The sequence below is a fragment of the Nicotiana sylvestris genome, chromosome 7 (genome assembly GCF_000393655.2).
Source record: "Nicotiana sylvestris chromosome 7, ASM39365v2, whole genome shotgun sequence".
Classification (NCBI taxonomy): Eukaryota; Viridiplantae; Streptophyta; class Magnoliopsida; order Solanales; family Solanaceae; genus Nicotiana; species Nicotiana sylvestris.
In genome coordinates this window covers 64,111,033-64,125,682 of record NC_091063.1, presented here as the reverse complement: position 1 = coordinate 64,125,682, position 14,650 = coordinate 64,111,033, and the positions used below count along the sequence as shown (strand labels likewise).

Genomic DNA, 14,650 nt, shown 5'->3' with positions numbered 1-14,650 from the left:
GAGAAACAACTGTGGTAGAGGCAGTGCTGGTTGTTGGTTGCTCATCGACTGAAGGCAGAAGAGCCTCGGTACTCGACTCATACTACCAAAAGCAATAACTGGGACTGAAAAGTGAAAATTAGCATTCTCCACTAAGTCAAACTCTCATAGAGCTCTCGGATATCGCCCTCGATTGGGATTCTAAGCTCTCCAGATTGAGCATTTTGATGAGCTGGTGAAGATCGTTGTCTCCTTTGAATGGATGCCTAGTCATCACTGGCTTCTCCATCATCATCAATAACCACAGTGGTTATGGCTGGCTCGGGTGTGACTTTCTTCACTTTCTTATTTTTACCCTCGGCTGAAGAAGAACGCCACATTTTGGCTGCTTGTTCTCTATCTAGGGACTCCGAGAAAAAGCACCTACACCGGAAGCAGACCCAAGGACACTTGTTCAGGTGAGAGCCTCCTGCAACAACCTCGCAGCCTCTGTGAGATCGACCAAAACATCCTTATCGGGGATGGAGGTAGAACCCCGAGGGAGATCTAAATCAAACAAAAAGGTAAGGTTAGCCAGTTTTCTTATGTACAAAGATGGAATGAAGGCAGAATCAGTTTTAAATGATTCTTGTCCCTCCACCCGTATTTGGGGGCCAATTCCTTCCATCGGCAGGTCTCTGGCATGGTGATATCCAGAATCTTATGAACCCACCGCTCAAGGCCTTCAACCCTTGGAAGTGTCCACCGAGTTGCTGGAATAATGAATGCAGAAGGGTTAACAATGACATAAATTAGCCTATTTTTAGAGAATAAGATAAACTGTGAACATACGTTGAGTTGTAACCAGGATGATACCCTAGTAGTAACGACGACAAGCCGCTCCTCCATTCACGATCATAGTCGTTATCCATATTGGTAAGCAACGCATGGTGGCCATTTTTACTGAAGTGTATTACTCCACTGCGAAAGATTTTATGTGAGTAAAGATTCATCATATAAGCCAAGGTGAGGGGCTTCTTCATTTCCTGGCATCGCCACCGCAAATAGGACACCATTCGCCATGCCGAGGGGCCCACCTAAGCCAAATAGACTTGGTACCGATGGCATAATTCCAAAATCACGGGGTAAAGACCCCACTCAAATAAAACATACCCAAAGTAAAGGGGTACGTGTAAACGTATGTAAAGCACTTCTTTGTGAAGTTTCCTTGCTCCACCAGATCGGGAACAATGATGTTTAGGTCGTGGCAATCACAGTCCTCCTTCACAGTAAGAATACAAGAAGGATATTTACCAACAACCCTAGTTCGAGATTTTGAAGTGGGGAACTTTTCTTCGAAGTTATTGGCTGTATTGAGATGCTTGGGAATATTGGTGCTCACTGTGTGAGGATTAGCATCAACCTCAACCTTTTTGTCTTTGCTCCTCTTCGGGCCCCCACTGAAGAGAAGACCAGAGTTCTTAGAAGAGTTCGCATAAGAAGCCATAATGTTAAGAAGGTGATAAGGGGTTTTAGAAGAATATCAAAGAGAGATGAAAGCAAAAGGAAGTTAAAAGCAAATAAGTTGAGAGAGTTTATGAAATTGTTAGAAGTGAAAGAGGTAGAATGAGATGTATAAGTAAAGTTATAGGTGGCTAAAATCGTGGTCATGATTACATCGAGAACCGGCAAAATATTGCTAAATCGTGGAGTAACACGTATCCGGGGTGTTAAATGCAAGGATACGTGCATCTTATCAAGCGTAAAAAACTTTTCAAAAAGGTTCAGAAAATTTTCCGCCAAGAAAGGAATCTTCACAAACTTTTCGATGACACAAAGATGTGCCACCGGAAAGCAGGGGGACTATCTGTATAGGGTAAAATTGATTCATATTAAATGCTTGAATGACAAAATGACACACGAAATCGAGGGGCAAACGGAAGATGAAGCAAGTGAAAACCAAGACCGAGGACAACGGCTTCAGTTGGCACCGTGTAGATCCCGAAGGGAACATTATCAAGGATAGCAAATGATTGTTTGTCACCAGATGACATTCAATGAAGAATATTCCTCAGTATCAAATATACTTCCATTACAGAGAATTTTGGCATTCATGACCTGCCGTTACACATTTATCAGTGGCCCACATTATTGTCTTTTAAGATGGGCTTGATCATATGACCTTGTTCCCTAGGTATAGCTATAAATAGTGGCTTCAACAACCACTATAACACACAAAAATTCTGACAAACTTACGTTACACAATATTTCCATGCTAAATAATACTTTATTTTCTGTCTAACATTACTCTTATCGCTACCCTCGGAAGCCCTGCTCCCGGAACCAAGTTATCTGGTATTTATCTCGATTTCAACGCTAAGTATTACATTTAATTTAATTTATTTACCATTTTGGGTTAAATCGATTCGTTTGTCTATAAATTATGATATAAATTCAATAGGCGTTTTACGGGTAAACAGTAGCTAGATTAGCGTTGGCAAGTGGGTCGGGCCCCATCCTAAATGGGCCTAAGTAGGTCAGTCCTAAGTGGATCGGTCCTAAGTGGGCCGGTCCTAAGTGGTCTCGGGCTTCACAGGCATTTTGTAGGAACCAGCCCAGGACCGGGACCACGAACTAATAGTCCCAAAAAGCTAAGTAGGCCGGTCCCGGGCCTAAGTAGGCCCAACGGATAAACTTTCTATTTTTTTAAAATTTTATAGAATTTAGAAAAAAAGATGGTAATAAAAATATCTAAGGCAATGCATTATAATTTTTATTATAGCATTAACAAAACAAGGCAATATCTTTCTTAGTCTTCCTCTCCCCTATGGAATGAGCACAACAAGATGTTAATACCATCATTGAGAAGAAAAAGAAACTAATCAAGATGTGCCAAAATACAAGTTTCAAATTAATTTACATTGTATATATTACAAACTTCATAAATCCATTAAGGTCCGGAGGAATTTCCGTTGGTGGTGGTGGAAAAGAAGCATGGTCATCACCGCTTCCGAGTGAAGCAGAATCCTCCGCAAGTTCAGCTAGCATTTCTTTGTAACCTTCGTCTACCTCTGGTTTTGATTCAGCAAGTCCAAAATTTCTTCTTTTCGAACGGATTCAATCTCTGAAAAGTACTAATTTTTCCAAGCTCTCCCTTATAGACACTCTATAATCACCGAGTTGAAGTCTTGCTTGACTGAAAGCGCTCTCCAATGCCACTGTTGAAGCTTGAATAGTTAAAATGTCTTGAACCATCCTTGAAAGAATCGGAAAGTGTTTTTCTTTGTCCTTCCACCATTCCAAATATTAAATGAGCCGTCGGGATTCACTTCCTCAATTCTCTGTGATAAATAAACTTCAAGATCATTTAGTAGTGAAAAATCACTAGTACTAGAACCTTGAGAACCCCTGAACCTGGCCCAAGCACTAAGTGCTCTTACTCCCGCAGTTCTTTTAGATGATTGAGAATCATAAGAAGAAGGAGTTGGAACATTTGGTCTATCCTGATCTAATGCAACTTGATAAGCATTATAAATAGTTTGAGCATTTATTTTAATTGAGGTTATTGCTTCTGGAAGTTTAGACAACTCCTCTTCTTCAAGTGCTAAACCATTATAAACAGTTTCATACCAAAATTGAGGACCTCCTAATTTCATAGTAGGATTTAACAAGGCAGCAACACCATAAATAGGGGGAATATGGGAAAAAATTTCAAACTTTTTTTCTCATAGAATCAATAGTTTGTTCATAAATTTTTTCACCCTCTGAAAAATGAGCAAATAAATTTGCAAATTCTGCAATATAAACTAAACAGTTAGAAATAGTAGGATAATATTGCCTAAAAAATTCATTTGTAGCAATATAAATTTTTTTAAATAAATCTACAAGCATTTTAACATTAGCCCAATCCGCATTTGTAATGTGCTCATCAGCATCACTTACATGAGCATTAAATGCTGAGTTTATGGGTTTCTATATTCTGCAACAACTAAACTTTCATACATGTAATATGTGTCTTTTCAAAGCCCCCCCCTCCCCCCGACCTCCAAAATATTTAAAAGCTAACTTCTTGCCACAAGTTTTACACTTTGCCTTATTTTGTGGAATTAGTTGAGTAAAAAAAGGCCAAACAATAGATGTTTCTAACCGTTTGGGACGTTGTCTAGAAAAAGTAAGGGTAGTAACAGGAGGGTCAGATGGGGCATCATTTGGATTATCATTAGTTGGGTTAACTTCAGGAGCATGACTAGTGGGTGTATCGTCATCCGGTTGCATTTCATCAAAATCTATTTCTTCGTCATCATTTTCATCAATAGTTGGATTACCATAAAGAGCATTCATATATTCATGGTTTAATTGACCACCAGCGCCAACATTATGCAAAAATTGACTCTCAGTAAATTGTAATAAAGTATTATCACTATCAAGAATAGCAGCAGGTATAGGACGAGTATGGGGTTTGGGTCGGGGAGCTGGGGGAAGTGGAGGATGAATAGATTGGCCACTAGATTCGCCCCTCTTGGATTTTCCGTTACTTTTACCAAAAAGTTTTTTTAAGAAAGCCATTGTAATTAATCAAATAATAGAAAATAAATAAAACAAACAAAACTATAATATTAAAAATTATGGGTTGGAACGAGTTTACCGAATTGACGAACAACTTGTTGAAAATTGATTATCGTTGAAGACTTGAAGACTTCAATTCACCAACTTCACAATTTTTCGCAAATTTTAACAATAAAGTAAGCAATTATAGAAGAAAATTAGAGAGAGATTGATGATTTTGTGAGAAAAGTGAAAGAATTAGGGGTATTTATAGTTGAAAATAGGGAAAAAGTGTAATTATAAAAAGTTTGGGGTTAAAATAAAGTTGGGGGAGGGGGGTTAAATGGCTATTTTGTAAATAATCAACGGCTATTTTGGCAGCCCAAATGACTACTTTTTAATGCCCAAATGGGCAAAATTTTTTTAAAAAAAAACTGACCGTTGGACCCGTTTAGGACCGCTTGAACCGGCCCACTTCCCAGCCGGTCCCGATCCTCGTCTTGCGGGCCTCACGCATAGGACCGGTCCACTACCCAGACCACCTCCCTACGGTCCCAATCTTATACGGTTAGGATCGTTTAGGCCCACAACTCATATGGATCGCGATCCTGGGCCGGTCCCGATCCTGGGCCGGTCCCGGTCCTGGGCCGCCCACTTGCCGGCCCTAAGCTAACTTTAATGAATCTTATGATCAATATTTTGGGATTTGCAAAATGGCACTCTTAGTGATCATTGTTAAATCACTTAACATTGCTTTAATGGCTCTCATCAATCAATGTTTTGGGATTTGTTGCTTCCCTTTAATTGTACTTAGCGTTAAAGGTTCATAGGATCTATGTTTTGGAATTCGCAGATTTGCCCACCTTTTAGTTTCTCGATCACCGGCAATTGTTTATGCTTTTTATACAGCAAACTCGCCTTAGATTAGAAGCGTTGCGAGATCTAATGTACGAAATAAGAATACGTTTCAAGTTTTCTATCTTTAGCTTTCCAGCAGATCCATGTGTTATTTTAAAACAATGGTTTTATATACAATGGCAATGCCATTTTTTTTTTTACATTAACACTACAAGTTTAACAAAAGCAATACTCCACTGTTTCAATTTAGATGAGATAATTTGACTCTGCACGGAATTTTAAAAAAAAAGAAAATTTTGAAACTTATGGCCTTAAAAGTTTAAGGGGTAAGAACTTGGTGGGACCATGATATTTGTGTGATTATAAAAATTTATCATTAATGGTAAAATGAGTAAAATAAATAGTTTAAAAATCAAATTATTTTCAAATTAAGAAATGTCTCATTTATTTTGAAACAGACTAAAAAAAAAAGTGACTCATCTAATTTGAAACGGAGGGATATTACTAATTAATTACATCAAGTTACCAGCTAACGTTTTTCATAATTGATTACCTTATAAGTACATGACGTGAATGTATAAATATTTTTTAGTCAACTGGTCCATACAACTTAAGCTCTTTCTTAAAAGCTGCACACTCTAATTTGGTCAGTCTCTTGTGATTTCTGTGTGAATTAAAATTAACCCCGGCGCACCTATGAGTGTGTAGAAAAGCAAAAGTAAAAAATATTTTGATGAATTCATAATTAGTAAACTAAGTGTAAATTTCGGTAAAGGTGGTATATATGTACTGTCAAAGTTGTTACTGTTTCTAATTTGGAGTTTCATTGGCATTATCTGGTTGGTCTTGACAGGAGCGGCTCAACGGATCTCATGCCCTAAGTTTTAATAATATTGAGAAGTTTTTAAATTTAATTATTTTATAAAATATTTATACTAACAATAAAATTTGCTTTCCAAACAATAAATTAATCATTTAAGACAAAAAAATAACAAATTTCAAGAAAAAGAAAAAGGAAGAGGTCCACAAATTTTGATTTGGCTATTATCACACACAAGAAAAAGGAATAAATAACATAATATCTTAAGTTTTGAGCATTAACGGTGTCAAAAATGTTTACTCCTTCGTCAATTTAAGCGATAATTGTAGTTTATTTTATTAAGTAGCACTTATTGGTGAATATCTAAAATAAATTACAAATAACCTAATATAATATATCAAATTACACTAAAAGAAAACCGGTGTATTAAAACTTTTGTTTTCATGCAGTTTGAGAAAATATTGTAAAAGAAATTTATTATGTTATCGATATATATAACTTAATTCATATAAAAAAAAGATAAATTTAAAATTGAAGAGTGAAGCAAATATACTAATTACTGAGTGAAGAAAATTATCATAATTTATAAACTTATTTGGTATAAAATAATCTCAATCAAATAACAAAAAAAATATACTGTAACACTTTTCTTTATTATAATTATTTATATAAATTATATAATAATAATAATAATAATAATAATAATAATAATAATTTAATTAAATTTGGGGTCATTAAATTTTGGCGGCCTCAAGCAACGGCCTCACTGCCCAAGTCTTTAGAGCCGCCCATGGGTCTAATCTAGCTCTATTGTGCTGGAGAGTGGAGACAATAAACAGATGAAAGAAACTCCTTTAGGTTGATCTATTTTTTTTTTTCTCTATATCTCTTGCTAAACTTTTAGTAAACGTTTCTTAGATTTTAACTACTTATTTTTCTTTTTTCTCAAAACGAAAACAGCACAGAATTGGATTCGTATTGGAAAGCACTCACAATACTGATGGAAAACAGGTATAAACAACGAAAGCAAATAGTCAGGATTAATTGCATGTAATATAGACAACACATAATCATAGATTTTAATCAACCATAAGATCAATACTTATCTCTTGAAGCGTGACAGCGATCGCGAAAAGAGCTTCCAAGCAAGAGCGAAAACGTCCACGGGATCATCTTTCAGTTCCACAGTCTTCTGCTGTGTGACCCGAATAATGACCGGAATAAGCGAAACTCGTGTGGGCGAGTTTCTCCTAGGAAAACTGTATATTAAAACCATAGCCTCTTTATGGAATAAGACCTTTTTATATAGCCACGGGTTTTAGGGTTTAAAGCCTTTTTCTAAACTTGTTGGGTCTTACTTTTCTACTAAGAAATATAATTCCATTTAATTCCTAATTATTCGGTCACAGCAGGGACCGCAGTATTTAATTAACGAGGCTTCCTATTATGGACTTAATTCGAAATATCCGAATTAATACAACCATAATAAATTACGAATTATTCCACTAAAAATTCGTAACTGCACTCCTCAGTTCAATTTCGAAATTCTTCCATTAAACATTATTTAACTCCCCATGTTAAGATTCAGATACTAATCGAATAAATTAAATTACTGACAATTTAATTTATTGATTATTTCCTTTAGACCTTCGCTTAACTTATTTCATGTGACAGATACAAAATTCACCTGCAGGTTTTACACATGAAAACTTATAAGCTTTCATAAAGGTATACCATCAATCTCTAGACCGAGACATGAATTTCATCAACTAATTATTACTTCGCCAATGTATATCATCATTGTCCAATTTACCAGGCATATTGACCCATAAAAGAATCTTGTCTTTTAGTAAATCAAAATAATAAATAATATACACAACTAATAATAATTATATCAAGATTAAGAGTATAAGTACATTTAATGGCTAGAGAATTTATTTTATTAAGTCAGTATAAAATACTTATCTTTACTTGGTCCGTTCAATACATACAAAATGTACTAGCACAAGAAGTCGGAATTAAACCATTCTCATAATCAAGATAAATTATATTTAATCTTGTGCTACAATCATTCCTGATGGTTTGTCCAATTCAATCACCGGATTGTGAACATGATCATTTATACTTATAAGAACCAATGATTTAATCTTTCGTGTATAAGCTAAACTATATACACTAAATCATCTACTATATAGGTAACGAACACAAACGAATATATGATCTATTTAAAACTTTGTTAAACTTAAATAAACAATTGTTCCATGATAAATACTATATCCAAACCAAAATTCATGGTTAATAGTATATATCCCAACAAATATGCCAACTTTAATTGGAGTAATTAACATCATAACAGATTACGAATCAATTGATACATGGGGAAAACCAATATGTGAAGAGAGCATAATCAATCACCTCCAAATTTTATCATGCTCCTCCCTTTTGAACTTTTGTAACGTAAATATGCCAAAGTAGCATTAGGTCCAAGATACTTCGTTTTCGTTAATCTTATCAAGGATTTGATTAAAGAGCAAGATATTGTATCTATCAAATTAAAGAAATTTTGACCGGAAGGAAATTAGGTCATGTTATCTAAACCATTGTGATTTTAATAAGCTACTCCATTTATTTGAACGTTGACTTAATGTTGAACTATTTTGAAGTAATAATTTGTTATTAGTACAAAATGTATCTTTCATACAGTATCAACATATCAGCTGCGATTGAAAAAATTGACTTAATAAGAAAATTAATTAAATCGGTTGGAAAAAATTCCAAACAACAGATCCTTTTTATCTTTATGTTTTTCAATGTTTTCTTCAACGGACATGCATTAATTAGTTATAAAACAAATGCAATATACAATTCTTGTCCCTTTGAAATGTTAAAGAAAATGTACTATAGATGAATTTAAAGGCTACTCCTTCCGGTCCAAAATAAGTGATTTTTTAGCTTTTTTCTTGTGGTTCAAAATAAGTGATTTTTCTATATTTCAAGAATGAATTAGAGCTCGTTTGGATGGGCTTATTTTAAGTAGCTTTTAAGCCAAAATAACTATTAAGCCATAAGTTAGGATTTCTAACTTTTGACTTTTGGCTTGTTTTTGTCATTTTAGCTTAAAAATAAGTGCTTAAAAATACTTTTTTACTTTATTCAAATACTACAAAATGACTTAAAAGCTATTTTAGCTTAAAAGCACTTGAAATAAGCCAATCCAAACGGGCTCTTAATTATTTTTTTTTACATTGTCCTTGTAGTAATTAATGTTGGAATATGTGTTAGGAATATTTATGAGAAGAGATTGTAAAGGTTAATATGATCAATTTCATTACTAATTAATGTTAAAAGGTGAATTTCTTAATATGTGTGAAAACAACCAAAAAATCACTTATTTTAAACCGGAGAGAATAATAAATAAGGTATCTTCATAGTTAAGAGAAGCCGGGAACGCTCAAATTGACAGGTAAAGTCGTTACCTTGTGCACAAGGCTAATAAATAGATTAATTAACTTAATTTCCGATTAATTGTAGCATTAATAATAATTCATCCCTTGGCATCTTACAAAAATAAAAACGGTCGAGGACAAGAAGACCTTTAATGCGATCAATTAGGACAACATTGAATTACGAAGACTGGTTTAACAAAAAGTGGTACTCCCTCCGGTCCAAAATAAGTGATTTTTTTAATTTTTTTCACACAAATTTAGAAATTCACCTTTTAATATTTATTAGCAATGAAATTGACCATATTAACCTTTACTATCTCTTCACATAAATACTTCTCACACATACTCCAACATTATTTACTCCAAGGGCAATGTAGGAAAAAAATAATTAATTTATTCTTAAAATATGGAAAAATCACTTATTTTGGAGCACAAAAAGGACTAAAAAATCAATTATTTTGGACCAGAGGGAATAACATACGTTATTGCGTGTTAATTGTAATTTATTAGCACCAAAATCCACAGTGCTTATAGAACTTATTTTCATTGATTACCTACTTTTATGGTAGATATTTAGGGAACTTTTGTAGGCATAGCGAACTTTTGTATCCCTATATGGTAGCATGTAGTACGTTTTTTTTTTAAAAAAAAATAGAGACCTTAATTTCTTTTTAACTTGCTTCGAAGACGAAATTAAACTACTATAATAATAAATTTCGATAATATTCTTGAAGATGGTGATCGCTAGCTACGGCAGCTCATCAAAAGAAAATTAAATGAGCATAGCGAGCTCTTAACCAATTAGAAATATGTTAAGAGTAAATGAGAGGAAAATAGCTATATACTCTCATACATGAAAGATTTATGTGACACAGGAAAAAAAATAAAGATAACAATTAAGCACACTCTTGTTTATCTAAATACCCAACCCACCTGTAATTCAAGAAATCAAAAATAACTTACAAAAAAGAAGAAGAAAGCAAAATTAAGTAATAACCCGGAAACAGAGCAAAGTGTTTATAGTATAATATCTATGTCAAATAATTCCCTAAGGTGAAATAACGAATCCTCCCAAAACCAATGTCAAGAGGAGTGACACTGTTGACATCAGAACAACTGAAGGAGTTATTGCCTTCTCTGCTGACGACTGGGAATTGAGTGGTGAACTCGCTGGTGAATGAATGTCCGCCGGAATGTTGTCGCTGGATGCCGGAGCAATACTTCCTGTTGGCGGGCTTGATGACGTGGGAGATGAAGTCGGAGAAGATGCATTGGATGTTTGCCCCTCTGCTGGTGACAGAGAAGGCACTTGGGATGTGTTTGTGGGTGCTGGAGATGCAGAATGACTCTTTGAAGATTTTGTAGGTGCTGGACTGTGAGCTGACGGTGCATGCGATGCCGGACCGGTTGATGTTTTTGGAGAGTTTCCAGGAGCACGAGCCACGGGAGATAGGTGTGAACCTGAAACAGGGGATATCTTTGAAGTTGTGGGCGTTGGAGCCGTTCCGGGTGCATGCTTATTCGGGGTTATGTGTGAGAGAGGACTAAGGGGCACGTGTGACGATGCAGGAGTTGGAGCCTTTCGAGGTAAATGGGCAATCGGAGATGAGTGGGAACTTGCAGGCGCGTGTGACGTCTCGGATGGAGCCTTTCCAGGTGCATGGGAAGTTGGAGATGAATGGGAACTAGCAGGCGCGTGTGACGCCTCGGATGGAGCCTTTCCAGGTGCACTAGCAGTTGGAGATGAATGGGAACTAGTAGGCGCGTGTGACGCCACGGATGGAGCCGTTCCAGGTGCATGGGCAGTTGGAAATGAATGAGAACTAGCAGGCACGTGTGACGTCTCAGATGGAGCCGTTTCAAGTGCATGGGCAGTTGGAGATGAGTGAGAACTAGCAGGTGCGTGTGATGCCTCAGATGGAGCCTTTCTAGGTGCATGGACAGTTGGAGATGAGTGGGAACTAGTAGGCGCGTGTGACGCCTCGGATGGAGCCTTTCCAGGTTCATGGGCAGTCGAAGATGAGTGGGAACTAGCAGGCGCGTGTAACCCCTCGGATGGAGCCTTTCCAAGTTCATGGGTAGTCGGAGATGAGTGGGAACTAGCAGGCGCGTGTGACCCCTCAGATGGAACCTTTCCAGGTGCATGAACAGTTTGAGATGAGTGAGAACTAGCAGGTGCATGTGACACCTCGAATGGAGCCTTTCCAGGTGCATGAACAGTTGGAGATGAGTGGGAACTAGCAGACACGTGTGACGCCTCAGATGGAACCTTTCCAGGTGCATGGACAGTTGGAGATGAGTGGGAACTAGCAGGCGCGTGCGACGTCTCGGATGGAGCCTTTCCTGGTGCATGAACCGTAGAATGTGTTAGAAAAATAGAAAGACACGATTGAAGAAGAAAGAATTATTATTATCCCTAAAGAGATATTATCCGTATATTGTTTGGAGAAAGACAAACAAAGCCACAGTATACGCAAATCGACTTGGCCATTACTCATGGAAGGCTTGAATTTAACGAGTAGAAAGAACTTTGTTTAGACTAGTCATTTTATTTTATGAAGAAACACATTTGTATAAATTAATTAAGACTTAAATTCATATTCAAGTTAATAAATATTTTCTCCGGTCCTGACCAATTTGCTTTTTTTCTTTTGGTCCAAAATAAGTGTCTACTTATATAATTAAGAAATTTTTTTCCAAAATTACCCTTATGTACGTATCCCTAAAAAGTCTTTTACTCCTCATATTAACTATACTGCAATATTTAATTAAGGGTAGTTTAGTCACACTAACTATTTTTGTCTAAAATTTTGTATTTCCTTAATGGGTGTGCCCAAAGCAAATTGGTTACTTATTGTGGACCGGGGAGAGTACTAAATTAAAATACCAAGGTTTTGATATATAGTCTTGAACCACATTTTGCCTTTCGACGTGATTATATATATATATATACATATATATATATATTTAAAAATATCAACCTGAACGTGTGTTGGAACCAGTACCTGGAGGCACAATCGATGATGCTGCTGTTGGCGCCTTTCCTGGTGCATGGACAATTGGAGATGAGTGAGAACGAGCAGTTGCAGGCGACACCCCTGTTGGATCCTTCACTGGTGCATGAGCCGTAGGAGAGAAGTGTGTACCTGTACTTGGAGAAGGTGGGTTGGAACTAGTACCTCGAGGCACATTCGATGATGCTGGTGTAGGCACCTTTCCTGGTGCATGGGCAATTGGAGATAGGTGGGAACCAACAGGAGCAAGTGACGCCCCAATTGGAGCCTTTCCAGGTGCATGAGCCGTAGGAGATAGGTGCGCACCAGGTCTTGGAGACACATGCGACAATGCAGGTGTTGGAGCTTTTCCAGTTGCATGTTCTGTCGGAGACAAGTGGGACCCAGCAGGGGCAAGTGACGCGCTAGTTGGAGCTTTTCCAGGTGCATGAGTAGTCGGAGCTAAATGTGAATTTGAAGGCACGTGCGACAATGCTGGTGTTGTAGCCTTTTGGGGAGCCTGAATCGTTGGAGATTGGTGAGAACCGGTACTTGGAAGTCCATGCGACGATCCCGGTGTTGGGGCCTTCCCTGGAGCAGGTGAAGCCAATGTTGGAGCCACAACTGGTGCATCCGATGATGCTGGCGTTGGAGCCTTTTTGGGTGCATAGGTCGCCGGAGATGGTGCATGAGCAGTTGGAGATGGTTGTGGACCATGACGCGGAGTCACACCTGATGTAGGAGCTTTTCCAGGTGCAGGAGGCGTCGGAGATGAGTGGGAACCAGCAGGTGTCGGTGATGCTACCGGAGTTTTACCTACAGGAGAATCAGAATCCGGATTCCCTTTAGGCGACGGTGAAATGTGTGTTGATGATCCTTTAGGTGGAGTAGCCGTCGTTGGAGTGTGAGTGGATGGAGCCGGAGCTTTGGACGGAGTAGCAGGAGGAGAAGGAGGCGGCGGTCTAACAGCTAGAACAACTATAATCAATTTTTGTCCTTCTTTACACTTATCCTTTTTGCCACTAATAAAATAGAATGGACCAGAGCGATCAAACTTGAAAACAGAGTTGCCATCTTCCATTTTCTTAATCGGATTTTCTGTGTTGCACTTGTCATAGGCATCCTTATTTACCTCCAATACTGAATCTGATCCTTTCTTATACTTGAACACTGTCACACGTACAAACAAGAAAAAAATAATTATCAAATAAATACTAAGTACAAATAATATAGTAACATCTTTTGGTGCAAACAAACAAATTATCATATAATGGTACATTTTTGTAGCACGGATAATTGGAGAACTTACAAAGAGTGTCATTTACTTGAAATCTCAAACGCTGAGCCCAGTGGTCGTAACTTTCAAGAGGATTAAGAATCCAACCATCTGTGCCACCGACGTCGAATTGATAAGCGTTCGAACAGCTGATCTGAAAAGCCAGCAGCAGTATCAGCACTGGGGCATGTCTCGGTGGAGCCATGATAATTTTTCTCATGGTCCTATAGAGTCTGGTTTTATGGGATGGCTGGCTCCAAAAAGAGTAAGAGTGTAGGAGATTTTGTCTCTGATATAATAACTCTAAATATAACGGAAGGAATAAAGGAAGGAAGGAAGGAAGGAAGGAAGGAGGTTCACCAACGCTGTAGAAATGTAATGTAAAAATGGGGACAAATGAAATGGACTAGAAACTGAAAATCTGAAGAAGAGAGTGAGGAATTGAAACTGAAAGAAAGGTTTGAGGGGGAATAATGATGTTAGATAGATTATATAGTCTATGCTTTTGAGTTTGACATGTGTGTGTTCCCGGGGGTTTGGGGGGAGGGGGAGGGGGCTTGTGCCATTGCAAATGACAAAAAAGGAAAAGAATTTGCAATATACATAGATCTCGTTTCCGCTGGATAATGAGAAAAAAGTACTCCCTCAGTTCACTTTTACTTGGTATGTTTATTAAAAATAAATTTTTATTTTTACTTGTCACTTTATGCATATCAAGAGAAGACAATTTTTTTTCCTGTTATATCGAAAGTAT

General features: G+C 37.2%; 1 protein-coding gene across 1 annotated transcript; it reads right to left on the bottom strand.

Moving 5' to 3' along the window:
- Nucleotides 1-10,509: 10,509 nt before the first annotated feature.
- On the bottom strand, nt 10,510-14,329 carry LOC104219163 (flocculation protein FLO11-like). The gene is made up of 3 exons (XM_009769797.2): nt 13,930-14,329; nt 12,633-13,790; nt 10,510-11,970 (listed from the first exon to the last, which is right to left on the bottom strand). The coding sequence occupies exons 1-3, from the start codon at nt 14,114-14,116 to the stop codon at nt 10,676-10,678; spliced, it is 2,640 nt and encodes an 879-aa protein (XP_009768099.1). The 5' UTR covers nt 14,117-14,329; the 3' UTR covers nt 10,510-10,675.
- Between the last annotated feature and the right edge of the window lie 321 nt (nt 14,330-14,650).

Excerpts from the sequence above, each read along its gene's own strand:
- LOC104219163 (XM_009769797.2), bottom strand. The coding sequence starts at position 14,116 with ATGAGAAAAATTATCATGGCTCCACCGAGACATGCCCCAGTGCTGATA. Across the intron at positions 13,791-13,929 it reads TCAAGTAAATGACACTCTTT|TGTTCAAGTATAAGAAAGGA; the intron begins GTAAGTTCTCCA and ends TACGTGTGACAG. Across the intron at positions 11,971-12,632 it reads ATCATCGATTGTGCCTCCAG|GAAAGGCTCCATCCGAGACG; the intron begins GTACTGGTTCCA and ends TTCATGCACCAG.